Here is a 12,591-nt window from a genome sequence, read left to right on the forward strand (position 1 = left end):
CCCACAGCCATGGCTCAAGCCCTTCAACCTCCTCACAGCTGCTTTCTCTTTCCATCCTAGGAAATAAAACTCAGTCACGGTTTTATTTCAGTTGTGCTCAAGTCACAAGGCTAAGACCTAACTGAATCAGGGAACAGACACCATCACTGCAGAAAAAAGCAATCACTAGCCAGAGAAACTTCACAATTTATAAAACAAGACATTTCCGTTCACTTACTTTAGCCCAAATTTCCTGTGTTTCAAAATTCCAGTATAACTGACCTGTCATCTTAACTATATATAGTATTTTGTAATACAAATTTAGCAGTGGTTGTACAACCTAGTAACCAAATTAAAGAAGCGGGGCCTAGAAAGTAAACATGCGCAGAGACATATTCAAAGCAGGAGAAACTTCACAGATACTTTGAGAAAATGATGGATATGTTAACAAATAACATCTTGCCTTCCCCAATAGCTGATGAATTTTGTTTTGTTCTGAGACAGATTCCTATTCTGTAGCCTACACTAACCTTGAATGAGCTTCTCCTGCTGCAGCCTCCTGACTGCTGCAGTTAAAGGCAAGGCTACTATGCCTGATAGCTAAAGAATTTTTGGCAAAGAACATTTAAAAGAGAAGAAAAGACCATATAAAGGACTAATAAATACAAAAACAACAGTCAGCAACAGTAACCTAAGAAATCAAAATAGGGTGTGTTTGCTTACAGTGGCACACAACTATTTATTCACACAAATGAGGGCAGGACGATCAGAGTATATATTCCAGTAGACTATCTGTACCAAAATGTTAAAAATGTTTCTAACAGTTGAGGGTTTTTTTTTGTTTGTTTGTTTGTTTGTTTTTGGTTTTTCGAGACAGGGTTTCTCTGTGTAGCCCTGGCTGTCCTGGAACTCACTTTGTAGACCAGGCTGGCCTCGAACTCAGAAATCCGCCTGCCTCTGCCTCCCGAGTGCTGGTATTAAAGGCGTGCCCCACCATGCCTGGCTACAGTTGAGGGTTTTAATCCTAGTATAACCACTATTAAAATGAGTCTTTTCTTTAGTTATTGAAAAATATGTACACTAAGTTTTGATTTTTACAAATGGAGATTCTACTTACATACACTAGGAATCATGCACACAGTAAGGATATTCCATACACAGAACCAGAATGCACTAAAACTAATCTGAGTTTAATTACAACAAAGTAAAAATGGAAGTTTATATTAATTAAATTATGGTTCAACTATCAAGGGAAATATTATAAAGACATTAATCATTAAATCTAGAGGAAGAAAGTAAACCAGGTGACAAAACAGGGTTAGGAGTGCAGCCTTGCTTTCTGTTTGTTTCCCTGAGACAGGGTAACCCTGACTGTCCTGAACTCAATCTCATAAACTAGGCTGACCTTGAACTCACAGAGATCAGCCTGCCTCTGCCCCCCCCAGTGCTGGGATGAAAAGTGTGTGCCAATACAGCCTGACTGAGGATGCAGGTTTGAAGGGAAAGGCAGTGACTGCTTAAAGTAATTTATATCCGCTGGGGTCTGGCTGGGATATGGCTCAGTGTTAGAACACTTGCCTAGCATATAAACAGCCCATCTCTGCACTTCTTCCCATTCCACCCCAAAAAGAGTTGCGACAAATTTTTTTTCAGTGTAGATTCTTAATATATTTATGAAGTATGAGAAGGATCCCTAAAAATGCATGCATACAGAAATGAAACTTTATACACAGAAGCTCCAGTACCCACTGGATGCCTCACAACTGCCTGTAGCTCCTGTTCTAGGACATCTGATGATTCCTTTGGCTTCCAGACACCTATGCATTCACATGCACGTACACACACAAGCACACACGCACAAAACCAAAACCAATAGAGTTAAGCACCTAAAGGAAAAGACAATTTATCTCTGCAATAAATTCTGTAAAAAATATATCACAATTTAATTTTTTCTTCCCTTCTATTTGTTTTCCATATTCCTGATAAAATTCATAGGCACTTTTCAAAATCCAAGCGAAAAACAGAGGCATAGACACTTACTGTGCGATTCCTGATGAACAGAAAAACCTTCTGTGTCTGCTGAGGCCCACTGATGATGTCTGGGAAACAGGCTGCTTCCTGAGAGGTCATTCGGTCATGGGGAAGTCGGCTTTGAAAAGCTGCACCCTCCACACCTAGCAAAGGAAGCAGAGGACCACTAGAACAGTGCAAATGAGCAGAGACCAGCAATGATGAAACCTCAAATCCTTTTCTGCCTGAGAAGAGTTATAAAGCTTTGCCGAATTCACAGACTGATACTGCCTGTTAAAAGCTGTTTTGTTTTGTTTTTTAAATTTTGCCTCAAAAGTTAAAATTTCAGGTACTATTTCAAGCTTAACATCTCAAAGTTTAGAGTTTATCAATGAATTATTACTTTACAACAAGCCAATTAGAATATTTTCATCCATCAATCATGTAAGAGTGGATTATATTCTAATTAAAATGAATACCACAGATAGCATACAACTTAGAGAAGAAACAAATGAAAGGAAAGCGCACTAACAGAGGCCCGGAGGAAACATTTAAGCACAGGCCTTCGTTTGTGATTGCAGCAGGATATGGAAAGTTAAAGGTTCAAAACTCAAAAACAAAATTACACAATGTATCAAGAGCAGGATGTATTTATTAGTCCTCACTATCTAGTGTTGGCAAGGGGGCAGAGAAATTAAGCAGACCGTAATAGTTGTCAGAAGAAGTCCAGGAATTTATTTCTGCCAGCAACATCAGAAACACTTCACTATATACAAGACTTGCTGCTACACACACTGTATGAGTGTACACATATACTACAAATAAAATGAGTTATTCTGAAATTATTTAAATTGGCTTTTAAATATTTGATAAGCTAGTCGATAAACTCATGTCTGTTAGTCAGGCACACGCTGGGGTTATAACTCAAATATCTTAACACTACAGCAGCATCTGAGCAGCCAGACAGGCCCGGTGCAGCTTGGGAAGAGTGCGCGTGCTTAGCTGGCCCTAGGAACCAAGCCCTAGCCAACTTCCACTCTGGACACAGGAAAGGGACAAGAAAAGGTACAATCTTAGACTTTCTAGATTCAGTATCAAAAGTAAAACAGTAACAACACAAAACCAAAGCTCCTACATAGAATAGTAAATGTCATGAAGTTAGAAGCAGTGCTGGAAGAGTGAGTTTAGTAAAGACGATTTATTTGTAGTAAAGAACACAGCAGGTACAACTTTACCTTGAAGACTGTAGCTACTCTCCTAAGGGACCTGTTTCCACCGACAATCAAACAACAGTCACCACTTAGAGAAATTAGTAGTTAAGAAAAAGGCCAAGTGAAACTGCCCATGCTGCCAGAGGCCACCCATTTTAAATAGCTATTCTAAAAGAGAAGCACCATCCACCACTAGATCTAAGGGCAAAAGCCCTGTGTTCTACATTACTAAATAAAATCAATACTCAATCCTAATTTAACTAACTCCAATCTAAAAACCAAAGATTGTCAGATAACTAAATATGCCTTAAGGGATAAAAATAAGAGCTATATTTTTGCTGGTAGCATGTGATATTACTTGAGGAGGAAATAGTGGTGGAGAAGGTGCTAGCGAGGACAGAATTTTTCTAAAATTATACAGCTTTGATGTCCCTGTCTCCTATCCCCAAACCAAAACAAACGAACAAAAAACAAAAATCAAACTCTAAAATATCTCAAATCCTTATAATGACATATCTCAAATCCTTATAATGACAAATATAAACTGTCTAGGCCAAATACTTAATGTTCATGTGTTTACTATTAACATGAAAATAATGATCACTATTAAATCTGCATTAAACTCCATTTCTCAGCTGACCATGATGGTGCATATTGTAACGCCAACCTGGGCTATATGACCAAACCCCACTGTAAACCCAACATAACATTAACAGAATTCTTTGGCTTGCTAAAAATCATTTTCTTTCCTAGCTAATACTGTATTGTACCCTGGCTTAAGAGACTTTTACTACAACAGATTGTTTTTCAAATGACAGCAAGAAAAGGTATATAGAAAAAAATCCCTTCAAAATTACTTATGACATTTGGTTCCAAGATGCAAGTGTTCTTTGGGAAAAACAAACAAAAAACTCAGACACTTGGGTGACTCTGGGCATCGGGGCTATGTAACAACTAGGATAAGTTATTTACTTCATCCCGCAACTACAAAGTACTTCTCTAAACCAGAATTCAAAAATACTACACAAATGCAATTAAGGAGCTAAAAAGATGGTATTACTACATCAGGAACAACACTGCTTTCCAGGTCCATCTTCCTGCTCTGACACTGGGACAGCAGGTTCTCAAGGTGAGACAGCCTCTAGGACACTCAGAGAGTGCCGACGGCTCAGAGAACAGGCCCGGCACAGACATCTGCAGGCCTGGCTAACAAATCAAAACTCTCAGTCATGATCTTTTCTTTCTTTAGAGATAGATTTTTATTTCAAAGAATGAAGGCCATTATGAAAATTGGGTGACAAGACTGAAAAACTCTAGCTTTTTTTCAAAGAAAACAAAAGGTTAATTTGGCACAAACTGTCCAGAAATGAAATCAAAACATCTCCCTTAGGTGTTTTGATTTAGTTTCCAGAATGAAGCAGAGACTGCCCTGGATAACCAACCCAACAACTCACACCAATCTTCTCTACAGGAAACCTGTCTACCTGGGTAACAACTTTTCTTTTTCTTTTTGTTTTTAAGTAACCAACAGTACACAGAATTCAGAAGTAAGTTACACTTGACTCTGGAATACAGTTTTCACTTTTATATTTGGGCACACTTGATACAATCTATTATTCGAGTATTTTAGAACATTACAAAGATGTTGCCTCAAATTTTTTTAGGCATTTTTAATTAGATATTTTCTTCATTGTTGCCTAAATTTTTAAAAAGCCTCACTCAGCCTGCCTAGCTTCAGTCCTGTCTCCCAAACCCTCATACAGTTAAGTTCTAGAATGGTCTTCCTTCCAGTCTGCAATCACACTGAACTACAATGCCCTTTCTAACCTGATGCCATCTCTGAAAACATAAAACCTTCCTTTTAAAGAAACAATGTGCTGGGCAGTGGTGGCACACGCCTTTAATCCCAGCACTTGGGAGGCAGAGGCAGGCAGATCTCTGAGTTCCAGGCCAGCCTGGTCTACAAAGTGAGTTCCAGGACAGCCAGGGCTACACAGAGAAACCCTGTCTCAAAAAACAAAAAGAGAGAAGAGAAGAGAAGAGAAGAGAAGAGAAGAGAAGAGAAGAGAAGAGAAGAGAAGAGAAGAGAAGAGAAGAGAAGAGAAGAGAAGAGAAGAGAAGAGAAGAGAAGAGAAGAGAAGAGAAGAGAAGAGAAGAGAAGAGAAGAGAAGAGAAGAGAAGAGAAAAGAGAAAAGAGAAGAGGTCATAGATTTTGCAGGGTGGGTTAACTAGGAAAGACTAAAGCAAGGAAATAAGTATTTTATGCCACAAATTATTTTTCCCTGATTTTTATAAGATGTAAATGATATTCTGACTTGTGTAAGCAACGGAGAAGTTAGAGAAAGGAGGCCTCCAGTACCATTTACTTTTGGTTAAATAAAAAAGGTAAATTACAAGATTTCAGACTGAAAGTGAAAACAAAAGCCTGATGGGATCTGGATCTACATACAAAATCTTTTCTTAAAAATCAGCAGATGTAGCAGGTCCTACAACAAGTTTAAAACAAAAAAGAGTAAAGACAGGAGGAGAAAAGCAAAGTCATGAGTTCTCAGATTAGATTTTGTGTTTGCGGCAGATGCCTGTCATCAGGATGCAGAACAGTCTATACGTCAAGGAGTGAGGTCCTGAGTTCTCACTTCACGGCTGTTGCTTTGGGCCTAACTCATACACAGGAGACATAGCTCTATATTGGTTTGAAGGCAGGACGCTAGACAAGATGACCTCAAGCTCCCTTCTAGCTCTAGGAACACGCAGCAACACGGATTTTAAGAAACCAAGACACAATCCTGGCTATAAGAAACCCTCAAGATTATCTGCCTTCATTTGGAGAAGAATGCTGACCACTCAGGTATGTTTTAAACTCAGTGTCACATATGTATACAAGAGAGGGCTAAAGGGTTCCCAACATTCATGGCTTTCCCGGCAACAACCAGAACTATGCACTATGGTTTCACATGTCCGTCTGTCTACCAACTGCTCTATCTCCAAGGAACTACATCTGATCCAAATTAAAACACAAATATGTCCTGAACCTGCTAGACAAACTGCTACAGATAAGTATCTTTAATCTATACTTAAATGAGAGTTGACAGTCTTTAATATTAAGTAATATGTATTCCAATTTTCTCCAAGTGTCTAAAGAAACCAGCTTTTAGCCCTGGCACGCACACACTCATACACTTACTTCAACGACGAAAGGATGAAACACAAACATGTTATTTCAGATTCTGGGAACAAGCTTAACTGTTCCAAATGATAGCCCTATAAATTCTTTACTTTTTTCCTAGAAGTCAAAATCCATAGTTTGGTCTGAAAAGAGAAAACCCTTTGAATATACTTTTTTTAAAAGGCAACTTTTATGCTAATAATTCAACTGTAAAGTGACTACATATGATTAATTGGAAAAAGTGCCCAGCACCAACAATCATACCTATGTAAGGTGTCACCTGCAGTCTAGAACTAAAATACCTTAGCCTTGTAAAGACTTGAGTCCATGGTTTCCTGTCTGTGACTACTTCTGTTTCTCTTTAAAGGTCCCATTATTCCCAAGAGAAGTACCCGCCATCTCCTCAAAAACATGAAGAATGGAGGGTTGAGATCGGCCTGAGGACTTCAACAGTCTGCTTGCCTTTGCTCTGGCTACACTCTCTCCTTACACTACTCTGTCCTGTGGGTTACATCACCCCTGCGGTTCTGGCTACAATGAGAATACCATAGCCAAAAACACTTGCAAGCATCAATCACTCCCTGACCTTGCTAAAGTGGCAAGCATCTAATGCCACCCTCACCTGATGCTTGGCCGTCTCCATACCCTCCAGAACTGTCGTCTTGAAGTCCTCCTGCTTGCCCTGTGGAAGGAAAGAGGAGAACTCAGGGACCTTACTCCATAAATTAAATAATATCTGGACATAAAGGCCTAATAGCTGGTGACTCAAGAATTTACCACCAACTAGTAAACCCATCAGAAAGCTCCTCCTGTAACCAAGGCCCAGGGAATTACATCATCTTTCAGACTCTGGTCTGACATTGCAACTTCACATGCTGATCCTTATTGAAAGGCAGTAGGACAAAGCACACAGTATTTCTAATCCCTACATTTTTGCTGCCACTCTTATTTAGTAAATCTGGGTGGGGATGGGAGATGGGTTCTAGTATCCTTTAATGAACTGTTGCTACACTGAGTTGTGTCTGAAATGGGCTACAGGACCTGAAACTGCAACAATTCAGCATCAATTCAAGTCTCTTAATTTCCTATCTAAAAAGGCAACAAGCAAATGACTGACAATCTTAGAAAAATAAAAATAAAAATTAAAATAAAATTAAAAAAGGGGAAATCCTGCCCTTATGACAGCAGGGGATGTAAGGAAAAGATTCAGCTACCCAAAGTAGTTTTGCTTTCCTTCCGTACACAATAGACAGGACTGGACTGAATATCCCAGTGTTTCCTCAGTAAAGACATCATATGATGAGAGGCCAGGCTGCAGACACACATGTCTGTGGGAGGATGGAAACACTCAGGCAACACACTAGGGGAACTTACACCTTAAGCTATATACTAAGCCTTGATATTTAAAAAAGAAAAAAAAAATCTCTTCAATGGTACTTTGTAGAACTTCAAGAATCGAAGCTTTAAATTCAATCTAAAAATATAATCACACAATCTTACACAATCGATCACCAAGGCAGACACCATGACATTAAGCTTCCAGCCCCCTGGTGCACTGTAGGGACCACAGTGTGGCCTATGAAAGCAGGAAAACAATCTCCAGTGATCTGAACTTGAGACAAGCTTCATTACACAGTTTATCTTAAAGTGTTCCCACAGGACAGCAGATTGATTGTTCCACCAGGGTTGAAGCAGCAGTAAAGTCAAACAATAAAAGCCCTTATAAAAATGTTCCAAGGTCTATGAAATTTTAAATGATATCTCCATCCTAAAGAAATACAAGCAAGGGTTTTTGACAATACTAACAGAACATGCTGGCATATGGCGGACAGCTTAAGGATTTTCCTATGCTCTTGTCTAAAGGACCCATAGGTTCTAGAAGGTTCTTCAGCTTAGATAAGCTACACTGTATGACTTGTTTAGAGGCCCTAGGAAACAGCACCTAAGCATGATGGGAAGACTGAACTGCTAACGCAATGTACAAACTAACCTTGAGACCACAGGCCCTACAGTTGAAATCAGAAATGTTCATCTTGGTATCATCATTTATTCCTAGAAAGTGTTGTAAATTTAAAAAAAGAAAAGACATTGTTCGTTTGTTTCTCAACAGAGCTATGAGCTTGTAATAGTAAACAAATCCAACTTAATTAACATCGGAACACTAGCTGTTCTCTCTCAAATGATGTTCCTGACTTGGCATAAATGAAGGTTTCTTATCTCAGAGACATTTTACTACTTTAAAAAAAGAAAAGAAAAGAAAAAGTAGCCTTTTTTGTTTTTTGAGATAGGGTTTCACTATGCATGTAGCTCTTGCAATCCTGGAACTCGCTTTATAGACCAGAACGGTCTTACACCTGAACTTACAGAGAACCCGTGACTGTCTCCCAAGTGCTAGGTTTGTTTAAAGGCCTGAGCCAACACACCACTGAAACTCAATTATTCTACTCTTTCTATTCTTATCATTTCCCTTTCTCCAACTACAATGCATGTCATTCAATAACCAAACTTGTTTCAGCTACAAGACTCTTGTTTTTCTATGGTCACTGATACATATATATTATTATATCAAGAGATATATTTCTTATTCATGATTATTGTACTACAAATAATATGACAAGACCAAGGTAAGGCAGTTTTTTCTTGCTTCTGCTTTTTTTTTTTTTCTTGCCTCGAGTTTATTTGTAAAGACAGCATAAGGCACTGGTCATCTGCAAACAGTGTGTGGGTAGGTGTGTCACAGCAGTACAACTGTCTTCACACAGGCAGGAGCCTTTTCTGTGGGGCCTTCACAGGGGCCTGGGCACCTTTGGGAGCCTGGGCTGGAACTGAAGCCTGGGCCTTAGCTGGAGCTTTGGCCCCTGCCTTGGTCTGAACCCTGGGCTTTGGTTGGCAGAGCCTCTGACCCTTGGCCATGTAGCTTCGAATCCGCTTCCCAAGCTTGGGGTGAGCGATGAAAGCCAGACGGCTGAGCTTGTGGCTGGGCCCTTTGGCATCTTGGGCTTGATGGCCTTAGGCTTCACAAGGGCCTCAATGGCCTCTGCGCACACTCACTGCCTTTGCATTGCTGGCCTGCGTCTTCTTCAGGCCTTTCTTATTATGCTTCTTGGCAAAGCGCATGCTCCTCAGGAACTTGGGGTCAACCCCCTTAAGGGATTGGTATCTTTGCGACCAGGGTTTCTTGATGCCATTTCTGTGCCATTTGCGGGACTGGTTGTGTGTGGTGTGGTTCTTGGACTTGGCCATGTCTACACAGTAACCCATGGCTTTTGCCTCGCTTCTGCTTTTAAAATTACATTTTAAAAATTCTTAAAAAGACACAGAGCCAAGTTGAATAATGTATGCCTAAAACCCCAGCTACTTGGGAGGCTCAAGTGGGGACCAAATTCAGGTCTAACCTAGCCTACATAACAAAACTGTTTTTTTAAAAAATACTCTTGGCCGGGCAGTGGGGGCGCATGCTTTTAATCCCAGCACTTGGGAGGCAGAGGCAGGCGGATTTCTGAGGAAAGAAAAAAAAAGATACTCTTACAGGCCCACCACCCCATGGGCAAACACCAATCCCTAACACTATTAATGATAGGGCTACAAAATAATTTATATGTGAAGTGTAATAACTCGGAATGAAATGAGTAAGTAAACAAGACTTAGTAAATCAGAAAGGCTGTGCAAGTGAGGGTATAAGTGGGTAAGGTAAATACTGTTCCATTTTAGTTTAGGGCGTGGTAATGCAATAGATACACTGGGAAGAGAGAAGCTGGAACAGCATTCTAAAGATGTCTAGAAACTATAGAACATAAAAGGAACAATAAATCTCAAGATTTTAAAACTGCATGGAGGTAGAAAGAGGCTATGCAAGTTCAAGCTTGTAAATAAATATATGATTGATCTTAGGTGATCTTAGGGCAGGAAGACCGCTAAAGGCACTTGCTGCCAGAAGTGATGAGCAGATGATTCAAGGGACCTACATGGTGGTTAAAAAGAACTGACTCCTGCACATTCGTCCTATTCTGTGCCACACAGGCACATGCAAATAAAAATTGAGAATGGGGCTAGAGAGATGGCTCAGTGGTTAAGAGCACTGACTATTCTTCTGGAGGTCCTGAGTTCAATTCCCAGCAACCACTTCCATCTGGGACCCGATGCCCTCTTCTGGCATGGAGGTACATGCTGATAGAATACTAATATATGTAAAATAAATTTAAAATCTTTTTTAAAAAATGGAACAAAAACATCACTACTTTGCACTACCTTTCTCCTATCTCCATATTAAGAAGTGGCTTTAAAAACACCATTAAAAAGCTGGCCTGCCTTTTCCCACCACTGGGGAGTCAGAGGCAGATGGATCTCTTTGAATCCCAAGCCAGCTTGATCTACATAGTAAGTTCCAGGACATATAGAACCGCCTGACCTTAAAAAAAAACAATAAAGAAAATCAACAATAACAAACACCAAAACAATCAAAAAAACAAAAAAACAAAACAAAATTCAAGGGGCTGGAAATAAAGATTCCTGTTTTTCTGGCAGGACCTGAGGTGGATACCTGCTCCCACATTAAGTGACTTAAAACTGGCTGTAATTCCTGTTTCAGGAGATTACACTCATACATTTAAATAAAAAACAAAACCAAAAAAACTAGGGCAGAATTAAAATAAACTAAGTAAACGTCTACTACCTATTTGACCCAGTTTTGTGTAGGATAAAAGATCTATGTCTGTTACAATAAATGCAAAATGAAGTAAATGAGGCTCACAGAGGTAGCAAAAACTAACCAGAAGATTCTTCAAGCACACTGACTAACAGGCCTTTAAGGCTGCTCCTGATGGTCAGTATTTGAGCAACAGTACCACTCTACATAAAATCCACACGTTTCAATGGAAACAGCAATCCTAGAGTTACAGCACCACTGAAAAACGGACTCAACCAGGCCACCTTCATCCTGTCTAGAACTCGGACTCGAAAGGGGTCTGCTAACAGCAGGCCCTCCTCCTTCAGCATTCCAGAGGAGCAGAAGTCAGAAACAGCAGGAACCACAGACAAGGAAGCAACACAGTAGGGAAGGAAGGAACACAAACCTTCTAGAAATCACAAAGACTACTTTCACACACTATCTTCCCATATTCAACAGTAGAAATTTTCTTGATCCTTACTTTTATGCAAAGTCTTGACTCATAGTGTAGGTTTCACAATGCTTCAAAGGAAATATATAATTCTGATTCCTAATTCTGATTAAGGTGTCTGAGCAGTTAAAAAAAAAAGCTTTCTTTTTTTATTTACCTGTTTTAAACATGGACAATATCAAACTTTATCCTGGTACCACTATTCAAAGTACCATTGTAACATTTCATACCACATGTTACTATTATACTTCATAGTTGCATGTATTTGACAATAAGGTACTAAAATGAATTTCCAGTTTCCAAAATGATCTATGTAGTTATAATCTGACTAAAATATTAATCTCTCCTATTCCTAGTTCCACTTTATTGTTCAGCACTGTGGATATCTGAGTGATTAGTAGTCTAACAATCTCTGGAGAAAGAGCCGGAGGCAACTGCGCTCGCCACCCTGGAAGCAACTCAGAGCTCCACCTTAGGGAGCCGGAATCCTGCCTAGGACCACAGGCTGTGTGGGAGTGAGTCCAAGACAGAAGACCCTGAGACAACCACCAGTGCTATGGGGCTCCCAAGAGGGAGGGGGCCTGAGATGATCACCAGTCTAGTGCTCACACTGATCTGGGGAGCAGACCATGCCCAAAATGACCCCTGCCGGGTGCCATAATGCATAAGCTGAGCACAGCACTCCTGAGATGACCCCAGACTCTTAGAGATCCCGGTTACCACTCACTAAGAAGAGCAAGTAAGTAATGGAGAAATGGAAGAGAAAGAGAAGCAGAAGGATGTGGTCACACTAAAGAGAGACAGAATTGGATACTTGAGGGTAGTGAGGAACAGCCTGATGTGAGCAGCTGGTGATGCCACCTAGGAGAGTGGTGGGGTCCTGGCCTGTGCTGCCATGGGGGGTGGATGGGGTAGGGTGTGGAGGGAGAGGGCACACATCTGGGTCCCTGGCCCTGCAGTAGCAGGGGTCAGTTACCATCAAAGGCCAGGCAGAAGCCCCTAGTCTGGGCTGCCACCTGGGGGCATGTGCAGAACTGGCCCCACCCCTCACCTGGGCATCCTGGGCAAGCCGGCCCTTCCCCTCACCAGCTACAGCACTCAGGAGAGA

General features: G+C 40.5%; 1 protein-coding gene across 4 annotated transcripts in view; it reads right to left on the minus strand.

Annotated features, from left to right (window-relative positions):
- The window catches only part of Kdm1a (lysine (K)-specific demethylase 1A), a 52,255-nt gene that overhangs the window by 24,519 nt on the left and 15,145 nt on the right, over positions 1-12,591 (minus strand). For 2 of the 4 annotated variants that reach the window (NM_001347221.1, XM_006539329.4), the window contains exons 3-4: positions 6,989-7,048; positions 2,020-2,153 (exon numbers count right to left, since the gene is read on the minus strand). In NM_001347221.1, the coding sequence (NP_001334150.1) occupies positions 2,020-2,153; positions 6,989-7,048 (194 nt within the window). The remainder of the gene's footprint in view (positions 1-2,019; positions 2,154-6,988; positions 7,049-12,591) is intronic. The other 2 variants (NM_133872.2, NM_001356567.1) reach the window with 1 other exon arrangement.

The sequence above is a fragment of the Mus musculus genome, chromosome 4 (genome assembly GCF_000001635.26).
Source record: "Mus musculus strain C57BL/6J chromosome 4, GRCm38.p6 C57BL/6J".
NCBI classification, from domain to species: domain Eukaryota; kingdom Metazoa; phylum Chordata; class Mammalia; order Rodentia; family Muridae; genus Mus; species Mus musculus.